Consider the following 15002-nt stretch of genomic DNA (forward strand, 5'->3'; position numbering starts at 1 on the left):
ATATCAGTATGGAATAATAATGGAAAGTGATAATTCAAAAATATTTACTGGAAAAAAATTCATCCTAGGGATAATTGAATCAAATATGCTAGATTCTTTTGCAGTCGCATAAGATATTTTACCTATTCGTATTATTTATACTGATAATCTCCAGAATGGTAAGTCTTCAGTGTTGTTTTTATTCTTTCATGAAAATGTGTCTGACTGTGTAATAAATATTAGATATTGCTGGAGTTAATTTTATTTACATAATAATAAATATAGTATAACGACTAGATATTAGCCTCTTGAAACCTAAGAAAAATTTATAATTCATATTCCTTATATTTTCTTTTATATTTTCTCTGACCTTTCACATAAATGTATTTTAACTTAGGATTTAATGTAGCAAGAATTTCTCCTCAGAGTAGGATTATTTGGGTTAAAATAGAAAATTTAAGTAAAAATGTAGTTTAACAGATTTATTAGAAAGGAGTACCAGTGCTCATGAGCTACTTTTCTTTTCTCCTAGGCATTATCTAGGTACTTCACTATCATCGGTGGTGCCTGAGCCTTGATTCCTTGAATTAAAAAATTGTCCCTCAGAGAGAGATTTAATTCTATCTTAGGTTATAATACACATGTATATTTTCCTTTTAGAAAAGAGTTCTATTTTTTGAAATAGCAAAGGATTAATCATGAATAATTAATAATTATAGTATATTAAATAAGCATGTCATATAGAATAAGGTTTTTTAAAAAATACTAATACTTAGGTACAACTTTAGGAGAAACCAATCACTGCACCCTTTCCTTAGTTTCCTATTCTGATTTAAAGAGAAACTTTGTTTAACTCTTCTTCTTCCAGTATATTTTCCAGCTTGTACGCAGCATATTGGGAAAGTTTGGAGTGAGTTTTTCTCCAGCCTTTGTTCTGCTGCCTGCTCCAATGAGGGAAAGTTAATTGTGATTTTATTTGTCGTTTATTTGTAAATGTCTGTCAAACTTGAAAGACTTTGAATGTAACTTAACATCTTCTCCTACTCTTGCCTTTTAATTTAGGATACAGAAATGGTTGATTTAGATTCAGATGGTCCTGGTACTTCTTCTGGAAGAAGGGTGAGTAAATAAATGAACTGTTGAGAAGAAACATTTTTAGGTTTCCTGTGTTGGGGGATCCCTAAAACCAATTCCATGTTTGGAGAGTTGCTAGAAGGACTCTTGGAACTAAGTATATAGTTATACTCATGACTAAGATTTATTACAGCAATGTAGTGAGGGTACACAGCTGGATCATAGGGGAAAAGGCACAGGCAGAGTCTGGAGGAATCCACATATAGGCTTACTTATGCTCTTTCTCTTGTGAGGGGTCACATATCACCCTCTTCCCCCAGCAATGAAAATGTAGCAAACGTGTGTAGAGACTCAATTAAGGATTTTATTGGAGGTTGATTATGTAGGTACCTTCTGATTCATGCATACCAAGGTTCCAGGCTCTCAGAAGGAAAGCAGGCATTCAGCACAAATTACATTATGTATACCATCTAGGTACAAGTCTAGTTACAGTAAACTGTCTTTATAATTTAGGTAACCATTCAAGTTCAAAGTTTCTAAATGTCAGCCAAGGGCCAGCCTTGTAAGAAAACCCTGATAATGATAGGACTCAGGCCTGTTAACTCTTTTCTGCAGACTTTTCCTCTATAATAATTAGACATATAGTTTTATATAAGGAACAATATCTTTTGAAATACTGAAAGGGACCCTAACAAAAGACACCACATGATAAAGAACAGAACTTATCATGACCACAAAGGATTTCATAAAAAATTTTTTTTTCAACTGTTGTTTTGAGAAAATTATAGTGCCATTGTCAAGCATACTTAACTACCAGCAAATATTAAGGCAATATAAATATTAACCTTGTAGAAGAAAAAAGCACTTTAAAATAGCAGCCGCTCTATCTTATACAGATATATTAACATTAGGGATACATGAGAAAATCAATAAAGAGTTTCAGAGAAGAGCTTTTTGATATAATTCTATTAAAATCTATAGGTCAAATGCCGAGGCAGAAGACAATCTTCAAAGTGTAATCCTGATGCTTGGAAAAAACAATGCAAAGAACTGCTGAGCCTCATTTATGAACGTGAAGACTCAGAGCCATTCCGACAGCCAGCTGATACTCTGTCTTACCCAGTAAGCACACAGTTGTTTAAATAATTGCCAGTATGATAATTTCCCATAAGTGTCCATACTAAAGTCTAGTTAAGAGCACTTTTTCTTCTCCCTTCCTCCCTCCCTCCTCCCCCAATCTTTGAATTGTGAGAGTGGCGTGATTAGTTAAGACCTTTTAAAATGCTTGGCATGTACTTAGCATATAAATTATTCAGTTGGAAACCAAATTCTAATCAAAATTTCTTTGCTGTTCCTTCTTGATTTTATTTCATGCATTTGTTTAATACATTTTACTACTAATGTACTTCTATACATTGTAGACACTTGGTGACATGTCAGTCCTATTTAATTTATACTAAATATGTTATCAATATGGTCATACAAAGTAACCAACATACCAGTATTACTTTTCTTTTCAACAAAGATAAATGCATGAGAACTTAGATTATAGGATTCCTTTTCTAGGAGTATATCTATTTATATGTTTAATTACCCTTTAGTATAGATAGCAAGTCTCTTTTAACTTTTTCAGAGAAAAGGTACAGCAGTATTTCAGAAATACATCAAACCATCGTCTGAGCTTAATATACATCAATATTCATCTCTGTATACACAGGTCTCAGTCAGGAAAAATATTCAAATAAGGAAAAAGATTGTGTTCAACAGAGCTTGTTTTGCTTGTTTGTAGGGAGTTCGAGTAGAAAAAGTTAGTCCTGTGTTTTTCGTAGCAGAGGAGAACGGTGAATGTAGAGTTCTTTCACCTTAAAGTATAGCGAATAAAAGCATAATTCCTACTTATGGATCTTTTAGCCTTAAGTCTTAATTGTATTGCAAGTCTTGATATTTTGTTGTGGTGGTCTAGAAGCACAATATATGTTTTTTACCCTAATAGGGCCATCAAGAGCAAGATGGGGAGTCCTCAGAGTCAGTTGTTGCAGATAGACAAGATCCATCTCTTTCTGAGGTAGGCCTGGTAGTCTCTCTTTTTTTTAAATTTCAGAATATTACAGGGGAACAAACACTCTGGTTACATAAACTGCCTTTGTACTGCCAGAGTCACAGCTACAAGTGTGCCCATCCCCCAGACAGCAGGCACCGCACCTGTTAGGTGTGAATTTACACACCCCCTCTTCCCCCTCACCTGCCTGATACCCGATGAATGTTACCTCTGTATGTGCATATATGTTGATCAATTAGTACCAATTTAATGGTGAGTACATGTGGTGTTTGTTTTTCCATTCTTGTGATACTTAGAAGAATGGGCTCCAGCTTCATGTAGGATAACACAAGAGGTAGTTCACCATTTTTTTAACTGAAAGGACATACTGGGTTTTGTGTTTTTACTTTTTAAAAATCTCAATACTGTACATCAACTTCCATAATTTCTTAAAACTGCCTTCTAATTCTACTCACTTTCTTTTTACCTTTATTTCATTTTTCTTGGTCATTTAGTTTTTAATCAACATGTATTCTCAGGATTGTTCTTTGTGGCATCCTCATAAATGTTTATTTATTTATGTAGATCTAAAGCTGCTGCAGACTAGAAAATATCAGTTACACAATATAATCATGTCTCTCTTGCAGCAGATGATTCCTACTAGGACTTTATTCAGTAGGCAGGCTGAGTCTTTTGAGTTTTGGACATCATGTTATACAGATTTCAACATGTTTCCTCTATGAAAATTTTAATGTTTCATAAGCTATACTGTGTTAGAATACACTTTTGGTTTTCTTTGATTTAAGAAAATAAGATCTATTAGGAGCAATGGTGATTTCTCATATTTTCAAAAATATTTCTTCCCTTTTTGTAATGCTTTTTCTCTGCCCCTTCTCCTGTTTTCTTTTTGGCTTAGTCTTTGAGGGAAATGTAGAGATTTTACTTTTTAATGATTCTAAATAAGATATAAGGGATCTAATATTGAATATACTTTTCACTCTGAATATTATTTATTGAGGGTTATAGCATATATAGTTATAAATTTTAAATATAATTCCATATGATAACCCTGGGAAATTTTAATTAGACTTGAAAGATTTAAGTTAAAATGGAATCTTCCCTTTTTCCTAATTAAAATCTAATTCTGGACCTATGAGATGGAAGACCTTACACAAAGCAAAAGTATCACATTGATTAAAACACAAAAATGAGAGAAGCACAAACATAACCAATTTGACTTTGACCTCAAATGACACTTTAAGTAGAATTTGCTCATAGCTGGAAATCTTGGAAATATGTAGCTAATTTGTGTAATGAAGCTATTTAATTATATGTAAATTATCTAATTTTCTACTCTCATTAAGTGGTTTGTCAGGGTTTTGGAGGTTGTATCAGCCTTTAAGCAAGAAATGGAATTCCATATTATGGACTGTGCAGAGATGAAGCCAGTCACTATAGATTTTCTCTTCTGTCTTTTCAGAGCTCTTTATGGTTAGTGATGGCTGTGTGAGAGCTAAGGCTCTCCCACAGACTCCCACAGCCCCTTGCTGTATCTATGAGACACCAAAAGATGGTTTGGGGTTGGGGGAAAGGTAGTTGGCAGATTGAAAACCAATGTGTATATTTTATGGTGGATTGTATCAGGAGGTGATGCAAATCTCAGTCCCATTATATTATTTAGTATTGTTACGCAGTTTGGGTAGTTAATAACACATTATTCTTTGTAGGATTATCAAGATGTTGTAGATACTCCTATGGACTTCAGCACTGTGAAAGAAACTTTGGAAGCAGGAAACTATGGTAGTCCTCTGGAATTTTATAAGGATGTTCGCCAAATATTCAGCAACTCCAAAGCTTATACATCTAATAAAAAGTCAAGGGTATGAAAAAAAAATTAGATGATTTAATTATCTAAGCATTTAGTTATATATATCAGGCAGTTTTCTTTCACCAGTTTTAAATTTGCTAAACAAATATATACTATAATTCTGACATTGTTACTGAAGTTTGATTCTCAATATCTTCTCTGAAATATGGATCATTACAGGCATGAAATATTAGGCATGCATAAAGATACATTTAACATAGTTATTCTGAAATTAAGCACATTTTCCTGTCTCTTAATTGCCTCTTCTTTACTCTTTAGTTATACTTATATCTGCCAGAGAGAAGAAAAGGAAAGGAGAGGTAGTAATTTGAGTACCCTTTACTATGTCAAATAAATGACTTGATAACTATATAAATGTAGTTGACGATATTAGTGTATATGCAGTATTTCAGTTAGCTCTGAATATTTATGTTCCCTTTTTTATAACAAATAGTGAACCATATTGGGATGTTATAACTGTTTATTCATACTCACATTTAATATTTTCCTTATGTTTTCTCAGAACTTAAAATATCTTGAGCATAAAAAAATACTAATAATAATTTTTTTTTTTTGGAATCACTGGTATCTGATTACTTTTGAATCAGTTGCATAGTGGGTATATATTTACCCATGTCCACCTCATATAAAACGCATTTTCACTAGTTTCTGCAAGCATACTTTTTCATATATGCTTTTCCCTACCTGATCCTGATTGTAAGAGTAACATTTATTCTCTGTAAAAAGTTTGGGAAATACAGAGAGGTATAACGAAAAAAAGAAAAATCACCTATAAAGCCTATCACCTATATTTATTTACAGCTAATATTTTATGTATCCACTTCTAGGATTTCCTACATTAACATATATACTTACATCTGTTTATATATTATTTAAAACAATAGATTTCATATTTTGAGGCACTTTTCTTACCTACTGAAAAGGTTTTTGCTACATACTTTCGAATTGTCCTTTAGAATGTTGTTCAAATTTAAATTCCTCTGGCAATGTATGAGATTCTTTTTTTCCTTCCCTTCATAACACTGAATGTTATCTTTTAATAATATTTATTAATTTTAAGTAAAAATTATGTCTTGTTTTAATTCTTTGAGAAGAATTTTTTCAAGTGAATAAATAGTACATATATTTAGTCTGGAATGATGATGCTGATATCGGTCCAGGCATGTTTATACCTTTTATTTTTCATATAATTAAAGTAGTTGGTAAAAAGACTACAATTTCCACCTTTTCAGATCTATAGCATGACGCTGCGATTGTCTGCCTTATTTGAAAGTCATATTAAAAATATCATCTCTGAATATAAATCAGCAATCCAGAGTCAGAAGAGGAGAAGGCCACGGTACAGAAAACGTCTAAGAAGCAGCAGCAGTTCGTTATCTAGTAGCCGAGCTCCTAGGTATATAACATTGATGTAGCATTTTATGTTTTGAAAGCATTTTGTGTGTATTACCCAATTTCTGAAAGTTTATAAATAATTTGAGGGGATTCCAAGAGATCTTTTTTTTCCTCCAGAACTCTTGTGCCTGTGTAAAGATGGAATTAGTGACCAACAGCATTGTTTATGTGGATTTTACTATACTAGAAACTTCTTTTTTTAACGATTGATGTTTTACCTTTATCAAATTACCAGTTTGAAGCATTTTACTTGGATTTTAGGGCATTTCCTCTTTGGTCAGCTTAAGCATTTTGTATCATACTGTCTATCATAATACATTACTAACAGAAAAAAATGCTCATTGTTATATATTTTTACTTCTAGTCCAAAAGGGAAACAAAAACAAATGAAGTTGCAGCCTAAAAATGACCAGAATACCTCAGTGTCTTATGCCAGGACTAGCTCTCCTTTCTCGTCTCCTGGTAAATATGTATTTTGTTTCTGGTGTTCTGTATCTCAGCTGAATACTGATATTAAGGGTGTAGAAGAGGTAGCATGGTTTATAGTGCAAAGAACAACAGATTTGGATTTAGAAAAGTTGTTTTATTCCCAATTCTGCTTGCTATCTCTGTGGCCCTGAGTATGACATTAAGCCATATGTTTCAATTTCTTCCTTAGACTAGATGAATTTTAAAGTATCTTAGTTTTAAAATTTTGTGACTGAATGATTTTCAGTGTCTGTATCTCAGAGCACTCATCTACAATATGTTTGCCAACATAAGATTTGAGGATCCCTTCTGTGTGGAGTTGGGCTCTTTGGACATATTTTTCTGACATTTTGTGCTTGAAAGTTTAGTGATACTAAATCATTTATTCACAAAATACTCATATTTATTTCTTAGAGCAACTTGTAATATTGGATGTTGGAGTAAATTAACTGGGACAGTTTGAAAAGCAGCCAATTTAACTTTCCTAAAAACTTGATAATTATGTTAATATTACAATCTTTTAAAATGCAAGTTTCAGATGCTGCTGAAGGGCTTTCACTATATCTTCTTGATGATGAACTAGATGGGCCATTTTCTTCAGCAAGCTTCAGTGGATATAGCCGAAGTGGAAATAACCATGACCCAGGGAAAGCCAAATCATTTCGCAATAGAGTTTTGCCAGTTAAACAAGGTAGGAAATAAATATGGGATAGGGAATTTATTATTTATTTCCTTATGATGGAAGATGAATCATTTAAAAGCTAATGAATTGGCATAGTAAAACCTAGTATATCCTTATAGTTAATGGCAATTTTAATTTTAATATTGTCAAATTTGAGTTAGAGTTTCATATCCACAACTATGAATAGGCCATTAGCAAATTTCCAATAACTTTTCAAATATATTTTAGTTTTAAAATAAAATATAAAGTGAATAGGGAAGAAAAACTAAATGAAGAGTTCTTTCCCCAAACACATAAAAACTAGACAGTTAGACACATTTAAGATTTTTCTCATATATATATTTTTTTATTTCAAAGTATAACAGGTATGCAAATAGTTTTGTTTACAAGGTTTACTTTTGTAATGTTTGTTTGAGTCAGGGTTTATAAGTATGATTGTCACCCAGATGGTTTTTATTGAGCTTCTTGTACCTGGATATCTAAATCTGTAGTAAGACTAGGGAAGTTTTCCTCAATTATTCCCTCAAATAGTTTTTCCAGCCTATGGGTTTTCTTCTTCACCCTCAGGGATGCTTATGATTCTTATATTTGGCCATTTTACGCAATCCTCTATTTCTTGTAGGCTTTGTTCATTCCTCTTAATTCTCTGTTCTTTATTTTTGACTAACTGAATTAATTTGAAAGAGTTGTCTTCAAGCTCTGATAGTCTTTCTTCTGCGTGGTCTAGCCTATTCTTAAAACTTTCCACTGTATTTTGCATTTCCTTAAAGTAATTTTTCATTTTGAGTAGTTCCATTTTTTTTTTAATTTTTTGATCTCTTTAGTGAATTTTTCATTCATTTCCTGTGTTGTTTTTCTGGTTTCTTTGAGTTGGTTTTCCATTTTCTCTTGGATTTCACTGAGCTTCCTTATAATCCATATTTGGAATTCTTTATCTGTCATTTCAATATTTTTGTTTTGGTTGATATCCATTGCTAGAGAGCTGGTGTTCCCTTTTTTGGGTGTCCTTTTGCTCTGATTTTTCATACTTCCAGAGTTTTCCACTGATTCCTTCTCATTTGGAGCATCTGTTCCTTCTTATTTTTGGATTTTCTTTTTTTGTAGATGGGGCTTTTTCTCCCCTCTCACTTGTATGGGTGTGTTTGTAGCATATGTTTAGTAAGAACCTTTAGATTTGCTTGTGGGTGTTTGATGGTGCTCTAGTTTCTGGATGGATGCCTTGGTCATAGATACCCTTAGTGTGGTTGTTTTCTCAGTTGCTAGTTGTTTGTAGGCTGTAGTCATGGTGAGCTATGTGACTGGGAAAATTCCCTGTCTGTCTTTGATGAGGGCTTCCTCGCCTCCTGAGATTAGTTCACAAATCTCCCCTCTGTGCCCCCCAGGCAACATAGTTGAGTCCTGGGGGTATGAGATCTGGCCTGCAGGCCTGCCCCCAGGTCTCCAAAGATCAATTCCTAACCATGCCAGGGAGAAGTGTCCCAGTCCCAAGTTGCCTGTGGGTCAGTGAGCAGGGAGTTCACAGTCTGAGCATCATTAATCTGCTACAGGACTTTAAGAGGAAACGGTTTGAGCCCCACTGTCTGTAGAAGCTTCGATGGTCACTCAGTTGTCTCTCTCAGCAGTTGTGGGTTGGGGAGGGGAGTAGGAGTAAACGAGTCTGTATGGAAGAGAGCTAGCACTCTGGTCATTTTCATCCCCCTCTCCATAAGGCAGCCCTCCTGGAATATCCTGGCTCTGGGGTCATTCAGATCTCCCAGGACCCACTGGACCCCTGTGGCTCCCACTGTCTGGGACAGAGTTGGAAAATGTTTGCATGGGAATGAGCAAGCTGAAAACTGAGAGGCTGAAGCCCCCTGGGAAGGACAGAAGCACGTGGTGGGCTGTGGAACAATATGGCAGCTGCCATCTCGGTTCTGGTCTGTAGTTACACGAAGCACTCCAGGGGGGCTGGGAGCCTGGTAGTTTGTCCACAAGAAGCTTCCAGTTCTCTGACTGCAGTAGTTTTTGGGCTCATGGGGGTAGAAACAGCTCAGAAGCTCGCTGGCTGTCAGAGATGTGAGGGTGGGAGAAACAAACTGCTCCACCTACCCTTTTCACTGGACTCTAAGCCTCTAAGGGGTTGATCTCTACCCATATCTTCTTCCTCCTTGTTCTGCTCAGCAACTTCTTCCCATGGAGTCCACCACAGGTTCTGGCACCCTTCCCTTGGAATTATAACGGGTCTGTGTCTATCTGTTTGGTTTTTTTCTCTTTCATCTAAAACCTTTCCTTCCTACTGAGGTGCTCTGGCAGTTGGTGTCTCTAGTCAGTCATCTTCCCACTCCCTATCGATTTTTCATATATTAAACCATATTAATAAGAAAAAAAATGTGCAAGATCATCTTTAAATAGAGTTCATATTTTTATGGGTTCCTCCAATAAAGAAAATGGGTCTCAGTTGAGAAATGAGCCTTCTTTTAGTCAAATCTCACTTCTACCACCTTCCTGAGGTTTTCAGTTAATATAATTCATTCTTTACTTAGGAGCCTACTATATCACTAAATCAGTGGTTTTCAGACTGTGCCCTGCCCATTTCTGGGGGATACACAGGGGTATTTCAGGAATTCTGAGTAGAGCCTTCTGCATTCAACCAGACGTCTTTGTTTTTTATTTCATATATTCTACATAACTTTTTATTTGGAGAAAAAATTTCACTGCTTAAAAAGAAATCACTGACCCAATTCATTATCATGAGCATCCATCTTAGACCATATCAAGGATATCAGATATCATAGATATTTTAAGGTTATTGTTATTCAAACCTTCTTCCTACACTTAGTCCTATGTTATGAACCCTGAATATGTTCACAGAAAGTTCTAACATGTTCAGCTATTTGAAGTTTGTGAAGACTCGTTAGTATGTTTTTACAAATATTTTTATTAGAATATAAATTTTATTTGATATGCATCTTTAGTGAAAGATTAAGTAGATTATCCATTGTTATTTTTACATCAAATAATTTAAAATAGACTTCCACAGATATATTTTATATTGGTTATGTGAGAAATATTAAAACATATTTGATTAAAATAATTAGTGCCTTTATTTTCCCCAATTTATACCTTTACTTTTAACTCTGATAATGCTGCACATTGCATACTCATGTGCTGCCTTCTCTCATTTTTCCCTTCCTTTAATTGCCTAGTTTTCAGAAGAAATAACCCATACTTTCTGCCTCTATTTTCTTTCCATCCACACTCTGTTTTATCCTTTATAGTCTGGCTTCTTCCCCAACCACTCTTCAAAAGCTGTTATCCCCAGCATCACCAGTACTCTTCAGTGGCCAACCAGTGTCCTTTTCTTAGTCCTTATCTTCTTGATCTCTGTATCATTGCATACTGTTGAGTACCTTCTCTATGAACTCTACTTCCAGGCTTTTATACTCTTCTGATTCTCCTATATCTATCTCTGTTTCTCCTATAATTCTATTTCTTTCTTCAGCCTTACTTACTCTCTATTTGCAGAGTTTCCTGATGCTTTTTTGTTTTTTGTTTGTTCTTTTTTGTCTTCTACATGTAAAGGAGTCTTATGACTACATCAGTGATGACTCTCGAAATTTATATATGTAGCTCAAATATCTCTTTATTTTACTGGTTTCACTTCCAAGTGCTTCCTTAAAAAAAAAATCTTTGAGTACTTACCATCTTTGCATCTGAAGCTTACTTCTTTTTCTTGGCTCACTATTTTAGTAGGTACCACCATCTTCTTAACCACCCAACTTAAAATCTCACAGTGTTCTTTGACTCTCTATTTACCCTTCATATCCAGTCAGTTGCCAAGTTTTATGAATTCTCCAACTCTTTAATAGCACTTAAATCTCTTGTCTACAGTTTCTATTGCTATCACCTTAGTCTCTAGCCTAAGTCAGCTTGGACTGCCATAATAATGATAGAGTGGGTGGCTTAAACAACAAACATTTATCTTCTCCTGGTTCTGGAAGCTTAAAGTTCAAGATCAAGGTGCCATGCAGGTTGGTGTCTGAGGGCTTTTTTCCCTGGCTTGTAGATGGACACCTTTTTGCTGTGTTCTCACATGGCCTTTTCACTCTGCACAGAGATAGAAAGAGAGAAAAAGAGATAGAGATCTGGTATTTCTTCCTAAAGGACACTAGTCCTATTGGATTATGACCCTATCCTATGACCTCATTTTCCCTAATTACCTCCTTAAAGGCCCCAGTCTCCAAATGTAGTCACATGTGGGTTACAGGTTCAACATATGTATTTAGACAGTACACAGTTCAGTCCATAACACCTAGACTATTAGATTAATCTTATTATTGTAGTCACCCACAACCTGAGTCTTTTCCTTCTTCTAATCCCTGCAGTTCACTCCTATTTTCTTCCTACTTCACTGGTTGGTCTTTCTTAATTATCTTTGCTGATTTTTCTTTATGTTTAAATTTTGGAACATCTCAGGTCTCAGTCCTCAGCTATCTTTTCTCTCTTTACTTACTCTCTCAGTGAGCTGTCCCAGTTCTTATGACCTTAAATATCATCTTTTTATTGAAAATTTCCAAAATTATATGTCCAGCTTGCTCCTCTCCTCTGAGCTCCAGGCTGGTATATCCCCTGGTTTTTATTTTATTTTTTTTTTCTTTTTTAAAAATGTCTTTCCTTGGATCTCTATTAGCATCTAAAACTAGAGTCTTAATTATTCCAGCACCCTACTCAAACTTACTCCTCCTTCAGTATTCTCTAACTTAGCAAAATATCCATTCACCAAGTTTCTCAGGCCATAAAACCGAGGAGTCAGCCTTCAACAGTATTAGCTGTGCTTATCACTTGACATCTAATCTGTCAGAAAGTCCCATCAATTCAACCTTCAAAATTTAAAGATAATTCTTACAGCCCCTCTAAAAGGAAATATTCCAAATCTAATCACTTGTCATCACCTCTATTGGTGCATCCCTCAACATATCTTACTCAGACTACTGCAGTGGACTCCCAACTGCTCTCTGCCTCCAGTCTTTCCCCCTTTATAATCTATTTTCTCTTTTTTGTCATGAAATCCTGCCATTGGATATAATCTGTTTTCTATACAACAACCCTAGTGCTCTTCTAAAAATGTAAATCCTCATTTTACTCCAGCTTAAAACTCCACACTGGCAGTCATCTCCTACCACTCCCTATTTTTCTGTTCCACTCTGGTTATGCTGACTTTCTTTCTATTTCTTCTGCTGGATATTAACTTTCCTCAGATCTCACTTAATTCAGTTCTTTCTTCAAATACTACCTCTGCAGTGAAGTCGTCCCTATCTAAAATATTCCTTCTATTCACATACTCACACTCTTTTTTACCCTCTTTTCTTTTTCTTTATAGCATGTCTCACTATGTGGAATTTTATCATTCATTCATTCACTTCATTATCTGTTAAGCCATCCCTTCTAAAATATAAATCCCAAGAGCAAGGACTTTGTCTTGTTTATCACCATATTCCAAACTCCTAGCAATACCTGGTCCACAGTAGTTAATCAGTTAATATTTATTGAATGAATGAATGAAACTGCTTAGATTCATGTTCCCAGATAATTCTTCCTAAAGTTCAGCCCTTAAAATTTCTGTGCAGCTACCTAATCACCCATTATTCTACCCCTACAATACATACGTCCATATAAAAAGAAGTCAGGCAAAAAATGTTAGTATCTTCCATTTCAAACAAATTTAGTTTATTATTCCAGAACCTCCATGATTTTATCCCATCTGTTTTGGGTAACTATAGACTGTTTTTGAGCATAAATAACCATCTTATCAATTTCAAAGCTTAACTTTTAAAAATCATTCATTTTGCTTTAGATCACTCTCTTGATGGACCTCTTACAAATGGTGATGGCAGAGAGCCCCGGACAGGAATCAAGAGAAAATTACTTAGTGCTTCAGAAGAAGATGAAAGTATGGGAGGAGAAGAGAAAGAGAAAAAAGAAACAAAAGAGAAGTCACATTTATCCTCCTCAGAGAGTGGAGAGTTAGGATCCAGTTTAAGTTCTGAAAGTACCTGTGGGTCTGATTCTGACTCTGAATCAACTTCCAGAACAGATCAAGACTACGTAGATGGAGACCATGACTATAGTAAATTCATACAAACCAGACCTAAAAGAAAACTCAGAAAGCAACATACCAATGGAAAAAGAAACTGGAAGACAAGAGGCACAGGAGGAAGAGGCAGATGGGGAAGATGGGGTAGATGGAGTAGAGGAGGCAGAGGAAGAGGAGGCAGGGGACGAGGGGGTCGAGGAAGAGGTGGAAGTGGCACTAGGGGAAGAGGGAGAGGGAGAGGTGGAAGAGGTGCTTCTAGAGGAGCCACCAGAGCCAAAAGAGCACGTATTGCAGAAGATGAATTTGACACCATTTTTTCGGGACGATTCAGTAGACTGCCTCGAATTAAAACAAGAAACCAAGGCAGGAGGACTGTTTTATATAATGATGATTCTGATAATGACAATTTTGTGTCCACTGAGGATCCTCTGAATCTTGGTACATCCAGATCAGGCAGAGTGCGTAAAATGACAGAAAAAGCCAGGGTTAGCCATCTCATGGGATGGAATTATTAACAGTTAATAAATTTAGAATAATTTAAAAAATTCAAAGGCCTTCTACTGCAGGGAATTTACCAGGAAATCTACAAAGCAAATTGTGTGGGGACTTATGCTTCCTTTCACATTGGTGCTTTTCCATTTATGCCAGTATACATTTGTTTCAAGACTTTTGATCTCCACACTTCATTTGTTCTAACAAGCCTTACTCATTAGGCCTTAAATTAAAAGAAATTCTGCCCCCCCCCACACATGCGTGCATATGCGTGTGCACACAAACACACACACACACACACTACAGATTTACTACATTAAAGGAGCATTCAGCTTCTTAAGAGTTGCATGACATTTTTATCTCAGTAGAATATCCCTCTTTTGCTTTTGTATCACAGAAGTTTAGCACCTTCTTATAGAGTTTTATATAGTTTGTTTTTGCCATTTTGATTCCTATTCCCAGTAATAATAATTTTTGCACAATACACCAATCCTAAAGGCAGCTATTAAATGTTTACAGTTTCTATATTGTAAGAATGATCTGGATTATTTTACTTTTCCCAGGCCAAACTTTCATGAATTGTACTGAACTGAAGTATATATTTATACTACAGTTTTTTTGGGGGGTGGGGGATCTTGATATGCTTTTCATTGATTTGCTTAATTCACGTTAAAGGTGAGAAAGGGTTGGTGCCTTGTAAATATGTAGCAAATCTTTGTGGTATGTCCTGATGTGTGCATTAACTTTATTAAAAAAGAATACTTGAGGTATCAATCTAGACAAGGTGCCAAATGCAAAAGTTTCTTGCATCCATTTTCTTTTTCCTTTTATATTTTCTTGCATTAATAGAAATTGTGTAGCTTAAAGAATAACTTAAACATTTGAAAAATCCTCATCCACAAAGAATAACTTC

The 15002-nt window shown here is 35.1% G+C and overlaps 1 protein-coding gene across 1 annotated transcript in view; it reads left to right on the top strand.

The window, feature by feature from the left end:
- Positions 1–14531, top strand: part of BRWD3 (bromodomain and WD repeat domain containing 3) — a 122987-nt gene extending 108456 nt beyond the window's left edge. Inside the window, exons 34-41 of the mRNA XM_069464369.1 lie at positions 1042–1098; positions 2035–2175; positions 3047–3118; positions 4819–4971; positions 6212–6375; positions 6739–6836; positions 7375–7533; positions 13358–14531. Of these exons, the coding sequence (XP_069320470.1) occupies positions 1042–1098; positions 2035–2175; positions 3047–3118; positions 4819–4971; positions 6212–6375; positions 6739–6836; positions 7375–7533; positions 13358–14112 (1599 nt within the window). The 3' untranslated portion in view covers positions 14113–14531. The remainder of the gene's footprint in view (positions 1–1041; positions 1099–2034; positions 2176–3046; positions 3119–4818; positions 4972–6211; positions 6376–6738; positions 6837–7374; positions 7534–13357) is intronic.
- Positions 14532–15002: the final 471 nt, after the last annotated feature.

The sequence above is a fragment of the Eulemur rufifrons genome, chromosome 30 (genome assembly GCF_041146395.1).
Source record: "Eulemur rufifrons isolate Redbay chromosome 30, OSU_ERuf_1, whole genome shotgun sequence".
NCBI lineage: Eukaryota > Metazoa > Chordata > Mammalia > Primates > Lemuridae > Eulemur > Eulemur rufifrons.